Source organism: Narcine bancroftii, chromosome 8, assembly GCF_036971445.1.
Source record: "Narcine bancroftii isolate sNarBan1 chromosome 8, sNarBan1.hap1, whole genome shotgun sequence".
Classification (NCBI taxonomy): domain Eukaryota; kingdom Metazoa; phylum Chordata; class Chondrichthyes; order Torpediniformes; family Narcinidae; genus Narcine; species Narcine bancroftii.
This window is the reverse complement of record NC_091476.1, coordinates 91,010,312-91,030,919: the sequence shown is the minus strand read 5'-3', so window position 1 is coordinate 91,030,919 and position 20,608 is coordinate 91,010,312. Positions and strand designations below refer to the sequence as shown.

General features: G+C 39.9%; 2 protein-coding genes across 4 annotated transcripts in view; one reads left to right on the top strand and one right to left on the bottom strand.

Moving 5' to 3' along the window:
* The window catches only part of tmem218 (transmembrane protein 218), a 144,991-nt gene that overhangs the window by 65,098 nt on the left and 59,285 nt on the right, over positions 1–20,608 (top strand). The window lies entirely within an intron of this gene.
* Positions 1–20,608, bottom strand: part of LOC138741026 (high affinity cGMP-specific 3',5'-cyclic phosphodiesterase 9A-like) — an 81,913-nt gene that overhangs the window by 14,353 nt on the left and 46,952 nt on the right. For all 3 annotated transcript variants that reach the window (XM_069894481.1, XM_069894479.1, XM_069894480.1), the window contains 4 exons: positions 17,534–17,620; positions 9,438–9,542; positions 3,697–3,779; positions 149–305 (listed from right to left, as the gene is read on the bottom strand). In XM_069894481.1, coding sequence (XP_069750582.1) covers positions 149–305; positions 3,697–3,779; positions 9,438–9,542; positions 17,534–17,620 — 432 coding nt within the window. The remainder of the gene's footprint in view (positions 1–148; positions 306–3,696; positions 3,780–9,437; positions 9,543–17,533; positions 17,621–20,608) is intronic.

The window sequence follows — 20,608 nt, the reverse complement described above, 5'->3', positions numbered from 1 at the left end:
AGATTGAATGATTCTAATCACAAAGATGGATTTGATTACCTGAAACAAAAACGAGCTGAGAAGGATTTTAAAAAAAGCCCATGTCATCTTTATTCTCTTAAAATTGCCATGAATTAATGACATATTACTAATTACAGTGATCTCTGACCTGTCTGATCTGTTTAAAGACATCCGGATCCACATTGGCGAAGATGTTGCATTCTGGCTGAGAAAGAATTTGGAAGGCAACAGCGCAGTGATGGTTCTCCAGAGGGGAAATGTCATTGTAGCGGACAGCAAGCTCAGTGCGGGCATTGATTTGATACCTAAACGGTATTTGGAAAACAAACACCTACCTCACTTACTGCAAGTTTTCACCATGATTATGTAAATAATACCTCAATCACAGACCACATTGTCGTCAATTCCTCAGCTAAATTTTAAAATGCATTCAGAAGTAGATTTAATTTTATTAGATCCTGTCCATAAGTGAGTATACAGCAGGAGGAATAACATGCTCAGGGCATGCAGCACCTTTGATACATAATGCAATTTGTACAACTTCCCTCGAGAAAAATAAAGCCAAGTTGTAGAACAGTGCAAGATCAAATAATTTGAGTTGCAAAGACAATGGTAATCAAAGCCACATTTCGGAAAAAAAAACAGGCTAAAAATCGACACTATATATTGGTGGAAAAAATGATGATAAATAGGATTTGTTAGTTGATTTCTAGAAATAAGGAATTAGGAAAGCTTTTATATTAAAATACAAGAAAAAAAAGCAGTAGTGAAAACATTTCTTTCTTTGGCTTGGCTTCGCGGACGAAGATTTATGAAGGGGGTAAAAGTCTACGTCAGCTGCAGGCTCGATTGTGGCTGACAAGTCCGATGCGGGACAGGCTGACACGGTTGCAGTGGTTGCAGGGGAAAATTGGTTGGTTGGGGTTGGGTGTTGGGTTTTTCCTCCTTTGTCTTTTGTCAGTGATGTGGGCTCTGCGGTCTTCTTCAAAGGAGGTTGCTGCCCGTCGAACTGTGAGGCGCCAAGATGCACGGTGGTGGTCATATTAGTCTAGGAAATTAGTATGAGAAGATATGAAATGGCCTGTTAAATGCAAAAGAAATTTCTCAACAAGTAGAATAGTATAATTCTTTGGGATTTTAATTTTGTTATGCAGACTGGACAAGCCAAGCCAGATAAAGTAGCTTTGAGGGCAAGATCTTTAAGTATATATTAATGGGTGAACACACAGTCTTTAGCCCAGAGTATGGGAATTGGTAACCAGAAGACATCAATTTAAGGTGACAGGGGAGAGAATGAGAATCTGAGGGGTAACTTATTTTGCACAGGGGCGATTGGAATGGGCTGCCAGCAGAGATGGTTGAGGCAGGACCTATTGCAATGTTTAACAAAAATGTGGATGGATACATGGATGGGATGGGTTTAGGGAGATATGGGCAAGCGCAGGCAGATGGGAACAGAGTAGGTGGGACATTTTGGTTAGGGTTGGATCTGTTTCCATGCTGCATGATTCTATTCAAAATGTTTTCAGAAAAAAAAAGTATGAAACCAATGGGGAACAGGTTGTTTTTTTCATCCAGTATTGTGTAATTACACAGGGTTATTTTACTGAAAAGCCCCATTTTCAGTCTTTATTTAGCTATGGCCCCTTTAGGACTCTTCTCAAAGTTTATGGGCCCCCTTCCCTGTGAAGGAGTAATTTAGTTGGTTTCTTCCATACTTCTCTCCTGTGCACTGCATAAAATAACAAAAACAAAATATGATTTCAGTCTGTGGTCACCCCCTTAAATGTGCTGTGGCTCCCAGGAGTGTTGTATATAGTGAACGACTGCTGTGAAGGCTTCTGTGGTGAGGTGTTGCCACAAATCTATGGATTTCAACTTTTGAGAGAGATGTGGTTTCATATGTGTCCCAGGGTCTTAAATTTCCAAAGCTAATTACAAAGGAATGAATGGTATGCTGGTTTGAGAAGACTAGAATACAGTGCAGACTCAATACTGTATAACATTGCTGTCAGGGGACATTTTAAAACGCAAGTCCAGGAGGTAGCTTAAAATTTACCTATTTTCCTTCTTGGGGGACATGATAATGCCCATGGTATATCAGAAACTGTGATATGATGAGGCACATTATATCAAGGTTGCATTGTGTTAAGGAATGGCAAACAAATAAATTATTTCTAATTCACAACAAATTCGTGTTCAAATGAGGAACAAGAGTAGACCATGGTCAACTGGAGACATTAAAAGGTACAAGTTAGTACAGCCCTTCTCAATGGGGGCCACAGCACATTCAAGGGAAGGAATGGACTGAAGTTGCATTGTTCTTTATGTAGTCAGTAGGGGAGAAGAACAGAAAAAGGAAAAGATTATCAAAAAGGTACTGGTTGGTATTTAGGATTGCGAGATAAAGAAAAAGGTGCGGATACCATACTGTTATGCAGAGTGAATTCAAATTTATAGAATTAAGTTGTACAATTTACAGGAAATTAACATGCTCTAAATTCTATTGCTGGTATCTGAAGATTTAACTGGCACCCATGGATATGTAGTATGTTTGGATTTTTTTAAAAAACATTCAGTACAGTAGTAAGAAAGTAAATTGTTACAGTTTTATATAAATATTATATAAATATAAATATTATATAAATATTACATTGATAATTGGTTTTCAGATGGGTTAGGGTTCGGGTTCCCCATTGAAGTGAAACTTTTTTTTTATTTTTGGGAAGGCATTGTTTAAATAGGACAATACTGCAAGGCCCAAGGTTGGTTCTCAGCCATCATCAGTCTATAACAATGAGTGCAAAATTTCCAAAGTGCAAAGCTATCTGAAAAAGTAAAAGATGAGGAGTTTACATTAGCAAAGGAACCTGGACCAGTTAAGTTTGTGATTGGGGAAAAAAAATGGAGCACAATAAGTATAAAATCTATCCACTTTGGTAAGAAGAGTGGAAAAATGAAATATTCCCCCCCCCCCCCCCACCTCTCCAACAAAGGTGAATCACTGAGAAGTTTTGGGATACAGAGGAATTAGGCACCATCCAACCCATCACAATTTTATTTTCTTGAAAGGATATTCCAAGTAAAGATGGCGTAGAACTGACCTATGAAAATGTGTTTAAAATAAAAAGGGAAAACTTGAGAGGGTACATACCAAGACACTGTTTTCTCAGCCTGGAGAGTCTAAACTATATTACGGTTAAAGAGATGACTAGTTAAAGTTAAGATGATGAGATTTCTTGACACAATGATTTTGAACCTGGAATTTTTTGCCTCAATCATCTGGGGCTTTGTATATTCAGGACTGAGATCAATAGATTTTTGCGAACTAAGAACAACAAAGATATGGAAATCAGACAAGAACATTCAGCTTTCATCTTAGTGGATGGCAGAGTACACTCAGAGTGAAATAATCAGCTGCTTCAAATTTTTACATTAACATTGTTTAATGAAGATGGATCGTTGCACACCACACTAGTCTACAATGTTCAAACTAGGAGCTTCAGCTCCTCCAACTTAGTTTAATTTTTGAAGAATTTACTATTTCATTGTTGCATTTCCCAGTGCCATATGGAACATGCCGCTCTCAATACAGGATATTAGGAAATTTTCCACACGTCAAGTAAATTCCTATTAGAACAGATCACCGGTATTTACACACAAATTATTTTACAATCATAACACAATCAAACTCACGCATTGTTGTATCCGGGATGATCCAGGTCGTGACAAATGGCTCCAGTCATTAAAATCACCAAATCTGTCGGAGTAAGTCTCTCCTGTGCAGTATCAACAAGGTTAACACAATTACTGGATAATTAATAGCTTATTCTCTAACTTCAAGTGTCAAGATTCACTTCCAGATTGATGATGCCTTGTATGTGAATTAAGTTAGACTGTAGAATAAAATCTGTCCACTGAGGGAGTTGTTCGTAGAGCAAATCTATTCAAAATGCTGGCAATAAGACTAGTGCAAAGTAACTAGCACTCCAATGAACACATAAACCATTGAGTAAACATACCACTCTGCATTTGGGTGTGGTTGTATAACTATTGTCAAGGTCTGTCCTTCATTGGGTTTCTGAATTTAATTCTCTTAAAAAGAACTCTTATCTATACTTAAAAGTGCTGGAGAAACTCAGCAGGTCACGCAGCGTTATTTAAATAGCGATCAATATGCAAAAGTGCTGGAGAAACTCAGCAGGGCGCACGGCGTTCTTTATGCATGATCTGCTGAGTTTTGCCAGCACTTCTGTGTGATGAACTACAATCTGCAGACTTTCTTGTTTAACTCTCTTTTATATCACTTAGTCAATCAGGCTAATGAATGTCTACCATTAGAATAAAATATTTCTGACACATTATAAAAATAAGTTGCTAAAAAAAAAGTTTCAAACAGGTTTGACTCAGATACTAGCATTCAGCTTTGTTATTTGAAAGGTACCCAACAATTAAATAAAGTTTGTTGTAAGAAGTAAAACAAAAGTCTGCAGACACTGTGGTTGAAATGAAAACACAGTGCTGGAGAAACTCAGCTGGTCAAACAGTGTACAGGCATACCCTTTTTAACACGATTTTATATAGTGCAGGTTTTCATATGACACAGTTTCTAATTTTAATATAGTAATAACCAAAAAGTGCACGCCCTGTAATATGGTGATCAAATAGAAACACCTGGGTGACAAGACATTAGTTTGAAGAATGGTTCACAACCTATTTATGTCCTGCAACCAAAAGTTACTATAGAGATAATAACTTGGATTTAAAAATTTTATTGTTGTTTGACAATACACCAGGTCATTCAACTGCTATTTCTGAGTTGAATGAAAATGTCAAAATATTTTTTTTGCCTCCAAACACAACTTCATTGCTGGAACGTGTCTTTGTCACGTTCAAGGCTTATTATTTGTGACAAACATTTTCTCAAGCCACGAAAGCTGCAACAGGAGAAAATCCCATAACTTTAACACAGTTTTGGAAAGGTTATAACATCAAGAATGCAGTCGAAAACATCAGTGAATCATGGCTTGAAGTGACTGCAAGAAACATGAGAGCTATGTGCCATGGTCTATTACTGCATAATGCAAATGATATCACAAGTTTTGAAGAGCAAATTAAAACAGTGTAGCGGCTACTACTACGGTAGAACTACTAAAGTAATACAAACACACAGGCCAAATTAGTCACCTCAAGACTGATTTATTCAGGGTTTACAGGCTTCTTTTATATACTACATGTCCTGGGCTCCACGGGATAAGGTGGGATGTCACTACGAGTTTGCTGCAGGTTTAAATTAAGCCTTGTGAGTGTCCCGCACCTTCCGGCAGGAAACTGAGCAGATCAACATCCCGTTCCTCAGCACTCAGTATCTCTAGTGTGTGGTCCATTAGGTGAGTATTCAGCTGTCCATATTATGGTTCCACACACCAGCAGAACCGCACCGGCAACAATTCGCGATACCGCGCTGTGCACCCGCTTGGCCTGGTACACAGCCACTACAACTGTCATAGGAACATAGGAAGTAGGAACAGGAGTAGGCCAAAAATGGCCCATCGAACCTGCTCTGCCATTCAGTAAGATCATGGCTGATCTAATTTATGACCTAACTCCATCTACCTGCCTTCTCCCCATATCCCCTAATTCCTCTATCATGTAAAAATTTATCTAACCGAATTTTAAATATGTTTAATGAAGCAGCCTCAACCACTTCCCTGGTTAGAGAATTCCAAACATTCACTACTCTCTGGGAAAAACTATTTTTCTTCATCTCTGTCCTAAATCTACTCCCCCGAATCTTGAGACTGTGTCCTCTCGTTTTAGTTTCCCCAGCCAGCTCAAAAAACCTTCCTACATCTATTCTATCCATACCCTTCATAATCCAATATATTTCTATAAGATCTCCTCTCATTCTTCTGAACTCGAGCGAATGCAATCCTAGATGATTTAATCTTTCATCATAAGTCAACCCCTTCATCCCAGGGATCAACCTAGTAAACAGTGTCTCTCAAGACATCGTGGGGATTGGAAAAGGTCTGGGATTTGAAACTTTGGACTGTGACAATGTGCACCAATACATTAATTCGCATTCAAGTGAAGTTTGATGATGAGTTTGGCAAGAATTACAAAATAATATTTAATGTTAAGACTAAAGAAGTTGATACATATCACCGCAGAAGTGCAAACTATATTATACAAATATTTTCTTAAATAAACAATGTTCACTTATTGCCAATAAAGATCTTTGTCATTTTTCAGTTTTATATATCCCTTTTAAATATTTTATGCACATGTTCACATAAGAGTTCTAGGTAAAATAATAAATAATGGTAGCATTGAAACATATTTCATGAAAGTACATTGTAATAATGCTTTGAACAGTGCAGTTTTCCCTATCATTTGGAACATATTAAACAGGTTACACCACGTATGCCTGTACTTTATAGAGGAAAGATAAAGATACATCACTGACGTTTCAGGCTTGAGCCCTTCTTCAAGGTATATCATATATCTTGATTAAGGATTCAAGCTTGAAACGTCTCTTATATATTTTTATCTTTCCTCTATAAAGTACACTGTTTGACCTGCTGAGTTTCTCCAGCATTGTGTTTTTAAATTAAGTTTGTTGATGTGCAACTCTTGATAGAGCACTTCATGAAGCATTGCTTCATACTTTGTTATTGCATTGATGCACGGTTCTAGTTTCAGCTGGATAGTCATACAGCAATGAGCATGAACTTCTGAGTAACAATGAAAATGTCCTCGACATGGTGCTCTTATTTCCTCTTGAGTTATTGATGCCGTCTCACCATTACATATGTGTAATCCTCTTTGTTATGAATTAAAAGAGAAGATACTGGAAACCTTGACGATTAGGCAGTATTTATGGAAAGGTCATCACCATTTCTCTTTCCACAGATACTGACTGACCAGCTGGGATTTCCTGTCATTTTTCTGCTTTTTATTTCAGTTTTACAATTCATTCAATTTTATGCCTTTCAACCTTTTCTCATAATTTTATAGATGTTACTTCTCACTAATTAAAGAAAGAAATGTGCTGAATTTATTGAATCAGAACAGGGCAAGCAGTCTGGGTCAAATTTGTCCATGTGAATTTTATTGAATCTGATCTCCAACTTCCATAGCAAGTGTTCTCTGTAAGAATTTACACTTCAAACAAGTCTTCTCCTATAGTATTGCATCTAACTGCAACAAAATATCCATCTAGTCCTTGCTTCCTATTGTCTTTTCTCCTTTCCCCTCCATAGAAATTTGTTTTCTTCACCTCAATGACATCATGTGGCACTGAGTTCCACATTCATTCCTTTTAGTGTTTATTGGTGACTATAATTCAAGTTTCTGTCATCATTTCATGAGGCCAGAATTTCCCTTATTCTAAAACTATGGAAAGAGTTAACTGTTTGTTCATCTTATAGACCGATTTCATTAGATAAAATCTTCATAGCCACACTAAGTAAAGTTTTAGCATTCAGGTTAGAAAAGATTCTACCAATAATTATCGACTCTGATCAAGCCGGTTTTATTAAAAAATTGTTATTCTTATTATAATATTCATCGATTATTGAATATTTTGTATTTTTCCTCCACCCAAGGGATGGAGGCATTTCATTAAATGGCATTTCATTAAATGCTGAGAAAGCATTTGATCTGGTGGAATGGGAGTATTTGTTTGTTATATCAGAAAAATTAAATTTTTGTCCAGATTTTATTAAATGGATTAAATGATTATATTCCTGTCCTAGGGCCTCAATTCAATCTAATCTACAATGATCAAAAATGTTTAGGCTTAACAGGGGAACACGGCAAGTTTGTCCGCAAAGTCCTTTGCTTTTTGATATAGTACTGGAACCCTTAGCCGTTGCTGTCTGACAGTGTCGAGAATTTGAAGGTATAACTAGATATGGAATTGAACATAAAGTATCTCTTTATGCAGATGATCTTTTACTTTTTAATTTCAAATCCTGAGATTTCCATACCTAATCTATTAGCTTTATTTGCCCAATTTAGTCTGTTCTTGGGTTATAAAATAAATTTGCATTAAAGTGAACTTTTAAAGGCACTTCTGCCATTTATTCTAAATTCTCATTTAAAATAGTGTAAGATTAATTCCAATATTTAGGAATTACAATTATGATAAATGTTTTGAAATAGAATTTTCTGGTACTACTTAATAAGATTAAACCATTACTATTGGTCACCCTTATCTATTACAATGATGGGTCAGATTAATTCAATTAAAATTAATGTTTTGCCTAAATTTCTCTTATCTTTTTCAAGCATTAGCTACTTTTTTCCTAAGTTATTTTTTAGTTCATTAGATTTGGTTCCTTTTTCCCCACACAAGGCAGGGAAAACAACCATGTATAAATAAAGCCCATCTTCAAAAAAACTAAAAGAAATGGGGGATTATCACCTCCAGATTTTAGACTTTATTATTGAGTGACTAACATATGCAATCTACTTTTATTATAAAATTTTGATAAGTCAATGAATTGTCCATCTTGGGTAGAAATGGAATTGCATTTTCCCTCCAAATAATCAATTTTAGCGATCTTTGGTTCCTTTTTACAATTTTCCTTTTCTAAAATGACATCTAACCCGTTAATGAGACATAGATTAAAAATATGGGCCCAATTTATTAGAACATTTTTTGGTCTTAGTTTTTCTTTGGCATGTCCTATTGTAGATGATCAGTTTTGGAACCATAGATGATAGATGTAGGTTTTAAGGGATGCTTTAGGTTAGGCATTCAAAATTATAAGGATCTTTTTATTTGAGATAACTTTGCTTCCTTTGAACAATAATCTGTCAAATTTAATCTTTACAATTGATTTTTTTAACATAATTCAAGCATTCAAAGACTGTTCCTTTCCCAACAATTATTATACTCTAGAATGAACGCCATACTGGTAACATAGTGATTCTTTTGCTCTATACTAACTAATCTCTGTCATTCTGCACTGTGCTTTTACTGCTGTGTATGGATTGATTGACTGGATTGCTGGCAAAACAAACTTTTTCACTGTATTCTGGTATATCCAATAAATTTGAAATGGAATTATGTTTGTTTTAGTTCAGCATGTCCACTATTCTAATTTAAATTTTGTATTAATATGATACGAGTGGCATAGTGTAGCAGCACTAAAGATAGACTACAACTCCCAGAAGTCCAGCGAACCAGCACGGGACGTCATGACGAAGCGCACGTGGTTCATTGTTTTAAAAGAATATGTGCGTGACTCGAGAGAATGAGTTCTGATTTACCTGCAACTGTGTATATCGTTATTTCGCGTTCATCAGCCAGCACTGTGTTTTCAGTGGCTCCACAAGTTTGTTAGCATGTGATCATGAAAGGACAATATTCGGCCTGTGGGTTGTAGTTACACTAAAGTGCAGGTAAGTTGTCGATCTCCACTCACCTGCAACTCACACAAGTGGATCATACCATACATCATCTGTGTCACACAGAAGCAGTGGCGAAAATTATGGAAAGGATTGTTTCGGTAGTTCTCCTGAATGCTGAGCTAGATAGATAATAGAAAATAAGCCTAATTATTACATACAAAAGTCAGAGCAAGGAAATTGGATAGATTGAGAGAAGAAATGGTTAGATGTAATTGGTCAGTCTTTGGACCACGCAGTTAAGAAAAAGATGAGGCCAAATTTCTTCTATCATGGGGTTGAGGTCAAGGAATTCTTTGACCCACAAAGCTCTGGAGGCTGAATTCTTGAATAATAAAAACTGAAGTATAATGTTGCAACCCGTAAAGAAGTCAAGGATGAAACACAAATCCTGCAGGTGCCAGAATCTTGAGCTATTGGAGAAACTCAGCAGGTCAGGCACCATTCATGGGAAGAAATGGTCTACCAACATTTTGGATCAGTCCCTTCATTGAGACTGAAGTAGGAAGGGGTGATAGTAAGTACATGAAAGGGGAGAAGGGGGATGAGGTTATTAGAAAGAAAGTGGGAGAGTTGGAAAGGCTACCATGGAAAGAGTGAAGAGATGTAGAGCAAAGATGAGGACTTGGGTATTGTTGTACAGTGGAACCAAGTGGGGTTTCACGCCATTGGGATGAAGACTGTCTGGGAGGAAATAGGACGTGTTGTTCCTCAGGTTTACTTTTAGCCTCACCTTGGTAATGGATGAGGTCTGTGTGGTAATACTGTGAGGAATCAAAATGCTTGGCCACTGTAAGTTCTAGCTCAAGCTCAAGTGTTCATCCAACCTGCGTGAGGTCTCACCAAAGTAGGGGAGGCCACGCCAAGTACAGTGAATGCACTTGATCAGGTTGGATGATGTGCAGGTAAAGCTCTGCCTCACCTGCAATGTCTTTCTGGGACCCCAGAGGCAGCAGGGAGATGTGGGAACAAATTTTCACCTTCTGCAATTATTGTAAGAAGAGCCCAGGGAGTTGGAGGGGTGGGAAGGGTGAGTGGGTGGCGGGGGGGTGGAGAAGAACACACCAGTGAGCCTCTGAGAGATTGATTCCCCATGAAAAGCAGATGGGGAGGGCAGAGGTGGCTTGCGGTGGGATCCTGCTGAGGTTGGCAGAGATGTCGGAGGGTAATGTATCAGATGCGGAGGCCAGTGGGGTGGAAAATAATGATGAGAGATTATGGAGAGAGGGAAGGAGAGTGGACGAGTAAAATTGGAAGAGCTGTTATCTTACCGAATGAAGGAACAGGCCAGAGGGGCTGAATTACCTTCATATGTTCTCATTCTTGTGTTTCATCCTCAATGGCGAGGAAGTAGAATTGAGTGTATAGCTCTTTGAATAGACAAGGCACAATGGCTGCATTCCAAACAATACAATTCTAAAAGTACTTCTTCAAAAATATTATGGCCTAGAAATACAATTGCACAACTGTACTTTATAGCACTCTGTGAATGTAAATCAATAGTTTCCAGAGTTAAATGCAATAACAATACTTTCTGGACCATTTCACTTCAGTCTGGGAATTTAGCTGAGCATGCACTTGGAAATTGCACTTAAGTGTTTCACCAGCACATCTAATGACATCATTCTCCTTTTAACGGTTTTCAAATAAAATTAAGTCACATTATTCTGAATAACATTTGTTCTTGTACACAGTCCTGCCTATGAGCATGGACTGTAGCCACATTATTTAAAGGGCCATTCTCACCACCTGTATGGAGTCCATTGCAGGATAAGTACCCAATCTGCAACCCATTCCTATTAATTGGAAAGACCTTCTAAGACCTTATATTACTCCTAAAGTTTTGCCCCCTAACCTTTACCTTATGACCCCTTGTTCCAATCTCCCCTACCTTCAGGGAAAAGAGCCTATTCACCTCTACTCTATCTATTCTCTTCATAATTTTAAATACCTCTATCAAATCCCCTCTCAACCTTCTATGCACCAATGAATAAAGACTCAGTCTACTCAATCTTTCTCCGTATTCAAGATACTGCAATCCAGGCAACATTTTTGTAAACCTTCTTTGCACCCTCTCAACCTTATTGATATCCTTCCTATAATTTGGAGACCAGAAATGCACACAATGCTCCAAACTTGGCCTCACCATCACCCCACAGCTCCTATATTCTATGCTATGATTTATAAAGGTCTGCATACCAAAAGCCTTCTTTACCACCCTATCTACATGGGAATCCACCTTCAAGGAACGCTGAACAGGGGAAACATCATTCCTCCACAAACCAAAACCACAAAGCATCTTGCAGACCTTTCTCTCCAACTTCAATCCCTACGAGGAGCAACGTCTCCAAACGTTTTCACCAAAACAATTATCACCAAGAGAGGTAACAGTCCATGGACAAGCCCCCAACTCGCACTGCTGGCTGCTTTGCCAGTTGGGGTCAAGGTCAGTGTTCAGTTTCCTCACAACTGGATCATCCCAGCTTGCTATGGGATGGTCTGTGCCCTATCTTGCAGTTTGATGCTCATGACAGCATTCCTACTGTTCTGCATTGAAGGAAAAGTGCTTCCCCTTATTTATTTTCAGAAGGAATAATGATCTTGACTGATTGATCTGTTTTATGGGCTTCCCCAAGGTACACATGATTTCTAGGAGCTCTTCACAATTCAGTAAATCTTCAGCTCCTTCACCATTCCAGATATTGTTTAAGTAAAGCTTCCTCCAGGTACCCTATAAGCTCACATTCTTCGGCCACAGATGTTGCTCATCATTTTTCAGGAATCCCACAGCAGAGCCAGTGGTTTGGGGGGTGGGGGACAGGCAAGAATCCACTTTTACAAACAGGTGCCTCTAGATGTTAAGCCATGCACACTATGCCACTGGCCTACAACACAGGGTCATGGCGGGGGAGTGGGGGGCATTCATGGGCTATGCTCCCCAAATAAGTTATTATGCACCCCCCACCCACCCACCCACAGCATAAGTGTCACTGGGTGACAGCATCGAAGGGGGCGTCACCAAAATGGATCACGCGGTTTTGTCTGCATGCGCTATAAGCGAACACGTACGTCTGGTACATCAGAGGGAGGTGACAGCGACAGATATGGCACTTGTGTCCACCCAACCGAGTTCTCAAATGGCAGTTTGTGCCCCCCTGCAGTTACCCTAATGCCCCCCGATTAGATTTGTTCTGATGTTGAGTTTGCTACAAGATGAGATGCATTGTCTGTACCAGCCTGCCAATATCCTCCAGAAATCACCAAGATTATATTGTTATAGTGAGTCGTACAGCATGGAAACATCTTCAATCCTCCAGTCCACACTCATTATTAACCACTCATTGGCATCATCACCAACTCCCTTTAGATTCTATCACCCACTTATGCAGTAGGGACAATTTACAGTGGCCAATGAACCTACCAACTGGTATTCTTTGGGATTTTTGGAGCACTGGAAGAAGCCCATGCAGTCAAACTCCACCTGAACACCACCCAATGTCGGGATTGAACCCAGGTCCTTGGTCTCTGATGCAGTGGCTCAACAAGCTGTGGCACCTAATATGTTCTCATGCATTATCAACATTTCACACAAATGTGGCTTGAGCTGCTATTCTTGGTTTTTACTTCAGATTTACAGCATATTATGGGGCTTTTTACCTTCCATTTTCTACTCCATTAATTAGAGAGACCAAGCGACACCAGCTGGATGATGGTTTTGCACAGAGATCTGGAGAATACTGTTTCGTCGGGTTGTACTTGTACAATCAGGTGACAATAAACTTGACTTCAGGTGAGCACAGGAACCAAAGGATCAGCAGGGGAAGAGGAAATAGCAAAAGTGGCCACAGTAGGGACAACAGAAAGAGGACTCTACCAGATTTCACTGGAGGGAAGACGTTTTTGGACATGCTGCCAAAGAACACAAGGTTGGCCTCACCTTCTCACAAATATAATGATCCACATATCTACAGCCCAGTGGTTCAGTATTAGACATTAGAATGTCCTCATGGCCACATCTCCACTCAATCCCATTGAGTCACTTAGTCAAAAGCTGAAACAGAGGGATCCTTAAAAATTTTTTTTAAAAATCATGCAGATGCTGGAAAATCTGAAATAAAAATAGAAAATGCTGTAAACATTCAATTGGGAAGCATCTGTGGAAAGAGAGACTGTTATTGTTTCACCCCTTAGTTCAGTTGTCAGAACTGGCAAAGAGAGAAACCAACTTTCAGAGTTAGAGGGGATTGAAAAGAACAGAAAGAAGATCTCTCTCAGCATGTTACCAAATAAGTTAATATGGAAGTTAAACTCCAGTTCAATTTCTTTGACTGTTAATGAATTGCGAAAAACAGGCCAAACTATACACATAGAAAGAGAAAAAGGAGGCAAAATTACAGATGGAGGACAGAAATGGACAGCTCTTTTTCAATCTTTTTATTTTTTTTAGAATAAATATAGTAAAATGAAGAAAAGGGAATGAAACTGAAAATACAATATCACATATGTGTATATATATATATATATATATATATATATATATTATGTCAAGATAAAACTTCAAATAATATAAACTCAGTCCCCCCTCTGCACTGGATGAAGACTGAAAAGACATATGGACAGCTCTTGTACAGAAAAAGAGTGAATTACTTCAAGTTAGAGAATTCAGTGGAGTGCAGAAGGCTGCAGTGTGCTGATACGCAAGACTTCTTTAGTTCCTTGTGATTGCACGGGGCCTTGTTGAGAGGCCACTTTGTTTTCTGACTATGGCCTCAATGCAGGAGATCAAAGGTTGATAAGTGAGAAGGGAATTGGCTTGGGAAATTAAAATTGGGGGTGGAAGGTGCAAAAGGTTTGGGTCACTTCTATTTTTTGTTTCTCCGTTGTAGGACAATGGCACTGTGAATGCTGAATGAAGTACAGTAAAATCCCCGTTATCCAAACCCTGGGCCTCTGAACCCTACTCTGCAACTGGTTCCTGACTTCCTCATTGGAACACTACAGTCAGTACAAATTGTGACCAATGTCTCCTCCTTATTGATGATCAACACAGGTGCACCTCAAGGATGCACGCTTAGCCCACTTCTCTACTCACTATACACCCGTGGCTGTGTGGCCAGACACAATTCCAACATTATGTACAAATTTTCCAATGATACCACGGTTGTCGGCAGAATCACAAACGGCAACAAGGAAGCGTACAGGATGGAAATCGATCAGCTCATTGAGTGGTGTCACGCCAACAACCTTGCACTCAACATTAGCAAAACTCAGGAGATTATTGTAGACTTCAGGAGAACATGATTCAGTCTTTTTTGAGGGCTCAGAAGCGGAAGGGGTCAAGAACTTCAAATTCGTGGGTGTGAACATCTCTGAGGATCTGTCCTGGGGCCTCCATGTCGATGCAATCACAAAGAAGGAGATTCAGTATGTTGCCAAAGACTCTCAAAACTTGTACAGGTGTAACATGGAGAACATTCTGGCTGTTTGTATCACTGTCTGGTACTTGGGTGCCAATGCTCAGGACAAGAATAAACTCCAGAGGGTTGTTAACTTGGCCTGTGACATCATAGGCACCAGACCACTCCATCTTCACGCCATTGAGGATATCTACAAGAGACAGTGTCTTAAGAAAGCAGCCCCTATCATCAAAGACTCCCATCACCCCAGCCATGCCCTCTTCACTCTGCTACCATTGGGAAAAGGTACAGGAGACTGAAGACAAGCACTCAACAGCACAAAGACAGCTTCTCCCCTGCTGCCATCAGATTCCTGAACAATTAATGAAGCAGACACTGCTTCACTTTGACTTTTTGTGCACTATTTTTATTTATTATTGTAAGGTGGCTTTGCCCTGTGAAGCTACTATAAAACGACAAGTTTTTTGACTTGTTCATGACAATAAATTCTGATTTAGAATTCAAGCACCTGGCAAAAATATTGTGGAAAATAAATTGGTAAAAAATATGAAAGTTTATAATTAGTGCCATGCTAGCAGTCAGTTTGCCAATCCACACAACACACAATCTCAAGCAACCAGAAAATTCACATAGCATAGAATATATAGGAGTTGGGAGGTGATGTTGAGACTGCTCAAGGCATTGGTGAGGCCAAGTTTGGAGTATTGTGTGCAGTTCTGGTCTCCAACGTATAAGAAGGATATCAATAAGGTAGAGAGGGTGCAGAGAAGATTTACTAAAATGTTGCCTAGATTACAGTATCTATAATACGGAGAAAGATTGAGTAGACTGGGTCTTTATTCATTGGAGCATAGAAGGTTGAGAGGGGATTTGATAGAGGTATATGAAATTATGAGGGGAATAGATAGAGTAGATGTGAATAGGCTCTTCTCCTTGAGAGTAGGAGAGTTTGGAACATGGGGTCATAAGTTAACGGTTAGGGGGGAAAACTTTAGAAGTAACATAAAAGAAAGCTTCTTCACTCAGAGAGTGGTGGCTGAGTGGAATGACCTTCCGGAAGAGGTGGTTGCAGCATTGTCAATTTTGTCATTTAAGAGGAGGTTGGATGAGTACATGAATGTGAGGGGGTTGGAGGGTTATGGGCAGGGAGCAGGTAGGTGGAACTAGTGAAGTTTCACTTAAATTGGTGTGGATATGGCCTGCTTCCATACTTTAATTGTTATATGGTTATATAGCATCTACCAATCCCCATACCAGGGGTTTAACTGTACATTGGATTGGAAGTGAAACACTGCTTCCCCTGGAAAGACTGCTTACATTTCTGGTTAGTGGGAAGGGAAAAGGTGAAAGGATGGTGGTTGCATCTCTAGTAATTGCAGAAGATCCTCCAATTACATCCAGGTGTTCAATTGCTATTATGACCACTCCTATGTAGACCACCATGCAAAGTGACCCACACACAAAAAACCCAATGCAGAGAAATGAGCTTCTTCAAGAGAGTCTCTGGGATATATCCTATAAATAAAGGTATAATCTAGTATACCAATCTTTATGGGTTCCCTTTTGAAAGTACGAGAAATGATTCTTAACATACATGGCCTTTGATCAGGTTGGTTTAGAAAGTGCAATGTACAAGGAGCAATGAAGCTATGGGACTAATCAATTGTGCTCAGACAAGTCATATAGCAAACCAAGGATTATGTGAACACTTTGATCTTCAATGGGCATATAAACCAGCTACTTGATTACCCCACGTCCACATTGATTGCACATGATTAATTTCTTCTGGAACAAATACAACTAAGAAATAAGTGAAAATGTCAACTGATGTGTAGAGGGCTGCATTAAGGTTTACTTCCAGAGCTATTGAGCTCCATACCACACAAGCTCTTCCCCTCCTCATGCCTCATTAATGGAACACCTCAATTACTCAGTCTCAGACTTCCACAAAGACCACGAAGACCCAGCATTGAAGGAAAACTAAATCATTACAATCACATAACCAAAATGGGACTCAAGGTTCCTTTTTCTCCTCAACCCAAAACACGATTGATTTCTAACATTTCTAGTTCTAATGAAGCCATTGGCCAGAACATTAATTCTTATTTCTATCTCCTCAAGTGCTGCCTGTTTTTTTTTTGTTCTTCTGGCAAATTTCTTTTTGTTAGAGAACTTGGGGTATCATTCTCTTCCCATTATCTCCCCTTCAACATAATGACTTAGATGTTGACGTGCAAGAGAAATTTGGATGGGAGGGTTATAACCTGGGAGCAGGTCAGTGGGGCTCCACAGAATAATAGTTTGGCACAAACTAAGTGGGTTGAAGAGCCTGTTTCTGTGCTGTAGTTTTCTATAAAACCTAAATGATAGAAATGAATGTGTGAAACTCCTTTTTCATTGGGAAAGCTTTCAATTTTTTTCTAACTTTCCCATCAGGTCTTCCCAATGCACAAGAGGTTATATGCCATTTGAGACCTGTGAATCTCCTTACCATCTCCTTCCTGTCAGTCCAGTCAGACTCTATATTCTCATGCTCTGCTTGCTTAATTCAATCTTCATTAATTAAAATGTTTGAGTAATTTTAAACACCGACAAGGGGGAGATTTTGGTCTGCCTTCTGGAATCTCTGGCTCACTGCCCATTCTGACCTACATTGTTATAAATTACCAACTTTGCCTCAAAAGCAGCAAACTTACCAGCCAACGTTTCAGTATGATGGGATTCATGTTAAACTCTTCCACCAATCCAAGATCATGGTACATGTATTCAAGACAGCTGAGCATCTGCCAAGAATGATAAATTATAGTTATTACACACTTGAACACCAATGTGTTATTACCATGAATATGAATTTACAAACCTCAAATGTCATTGGAGACATTAAAAATAGGGTTTAACCTATAAAGGGGTGCCATACAACCATAATCGAACAAAGTTTTATGGTTCCTTTATTATCATGAACACATTTGTTTACCATGTGAAAACACTCAAAGAGACACTACTGGTCCAGCGCCACTATCAAGAAGAGAAAGAGAAGCAAAACAAAATCCCTTCAGTGACACCTCCGGTCATGCCCCCTGCACCTTTGTAATCTCTGTAGCCATGTGGTTTTCCATTTGGTCCAGTGTGAACCCGGGCTCCAGGCATCCAAGTAACCCTCCTCGGAACCTGGTTCCAAACCCCCGATAGGATTGGGAAGCCAGGCCCTTCAGAAGCCTTGCCGGCCATCAACATCATCGTGAATCCCAGTTCCCATGAGCCAGTCTCCAGGACCCTGGCATGCCAATCTCCTCACTGCTCTGCTGAGGAGGCCCTCTTCTCCGTAGAGGGCTTCTCCTTCTAGCCTGGGGAGGTTGAGAGGGGGTGTTTTCGGGGCCCTGTACTTGGCTGCTGTTCCCTAGAGCCCATATCCTTTGAGGTTTTGGCTGCCAAGCATTGGGGAAAATCTCTGTGGGTTCTCCGATGTAAAGGAAATTGCGGATGGCCCCGTTCTAGAGGTGGATCAGTTTTCTTGGCCAGTTACATTAGCAGTAATCTTCTTAGGACATAGAACACTACAGCACAGTACAGGCCCTTCAGGCCTCGATGTTGTGTCGACCCATATCTTCCTTAAAAATTACTAAGCCCTCCTTACCCAATAACTCTCTATTTTTCTTCCATTCATTGTGCGTATCTAAGAGTCTCTTAAATCCCCCTAATGTTTCAGCCTCCATCACATCTCTGGCAAAGCATTCCAGGCACCCAGAATGCTGCGTTAAAAAAAAAACTTGCCCCTGATGTCTCCCCTCCCTTCACTTTGTACACATGTCCCAGCCTCTGGTATTTGCTCTTTCTGCCCTGGGAAACAGGTGTTGGCTGCCCATGCAATCTATGCCTGTCATAATCTTATAGACCTCTATTAAGTTTCCACTCATCCTTCTACACTCCAAAGAAAAAACTCTCAGCTCTTCTAACCTTGCCTCATAAGACTCATTTCCCAATCCAGGCAACATCCTGGTAAATCTCCTCTGCACCCTCTCCATAGCTTCCACATCCTTCCTATAATGAGGTGACCAGAGCTGAATTTTTTAGAATTGCAACATGACCCCTCATCTCTTGAACTCAATTAATAATGAAGCCCAGCATCCCATAGGCTTTCTAAACTATCCTATCAACCTGTGCAGCAACCTTGAGGGATGCATGGATTTGGAATCCAAGGTCCTTCTGATCATTCACACTCTTAAGTAACTGACCATTAACCCTGTGCTCAGCCTCTGGTTCGTCCTTCCAAAACACATCACCTCACACTTAGCCGGATTGAACTCCCATCTGCCATTTTTCTCCCCAACTCTCTATCCTATCCATTTATTCTTGTAACCTTTGACGATCTTCAGCTCCATCTATAACTCCTCCAACCTTTGTATCATCTGCAAACTTACTGACCCATCCTTCCTTCCACCTCTTCATTCAGGACATTTAAGAATTACAAAGAGCAGGGGTCCCAGAACAGGTCCTTGTGGTACTTCCATTAGTCACTAACCTCCAGGCAGAATACTTTTTTTTCTTATTCTCCGCTTTCTTACCGACAAGCCAATTTTTTTTATCCACACAGCCGAAGATCTATGGATCCCATGCCTTATGACTTTCTGAACAAGTCTCTCATGGAGGATCTTGTCAAATGCCTTGCTAAAATCCATATCAACCACATCTACCACACTACCCTCATCAATTTCTTTTGTTACCTCCTCAAAAACCTCAATTAGGCTCATGAGGCACGACCTTCCCTTCAGAGAGGACTATCCTTGGGTTGACCATACTTCTCCATGTGCTTATAGATCCTATCCTTAAGAATCCTCTGCAATCGTTTTCACACCAGTGACGCAAGACTCACTGGTCTATAATTCCCAGGATTCTCCCTTATTACCTTTTTTAAACAAGTGGGCCACATTTACCATTCTCCAATCCTCTGGCACCTCCTCCATGGCCAAAGAGGACTCAAAGATCATAGCTACTGCTCCAGCTACAGGTATCTCTTCCCTCACTTCCCACAGCAACTTGGGGGTGGGGGGTGGGATATCACATCCGGCCCCAGGGACATTAATCTTGATGTTTTTAATAAGATCCAACACTTGCTCTTCCTTAATCTCCACATTGTCCAGCACACAAGCCTGTTCTATTCCAACCTCACCCTGATCAAGGTCCTTTTCTCTTGTGAATACTGAAGCCAAGTATTCATTTAGGACCTCCCCATCCTCATCTGCCCCCAGGCACCTGCTGCCTCCTTTATTCTTTAGCGACCCACCTTCATTCTCGTCATCCTTCTGTTCTTCACACACGCATAGAACGCCTTGGGGGTTCTCTTTAATTACAATGCCAAGGCTTTCTCATGCCCCCTTCGAGCTCTCCTAAGTCCTTTCTTGTTCTTTCCTGGCTATCATATACTTTTATGAGCTCTTCCTGCTTCCTATATCTAATGTATGCTTCTTTCTTCCTCTTGACCAGCTGTCTCACCTGTTTCATCAACCACAGTTCCCTTTTCCTACCATCTTTTTCCCTGTCCCAATGGGACAAACCTATCCTGAACTCAACAAAAGTGGTCCCAAAACATTCTCCACATTAGTTCAGCGCTTTCACCCTGAACATCTGTTTCCAATTTACTCTTGCTAGTTCCTGCCTCATTCCATCATAATTAGACCTTTCCAATTTTGTCTTCTTTTATCCTTATCGATAGCTATGATAAACCTCAAGGAGATGTGGTCACTCTCAACAAAATGCTATCCCGCCAAGTGGAC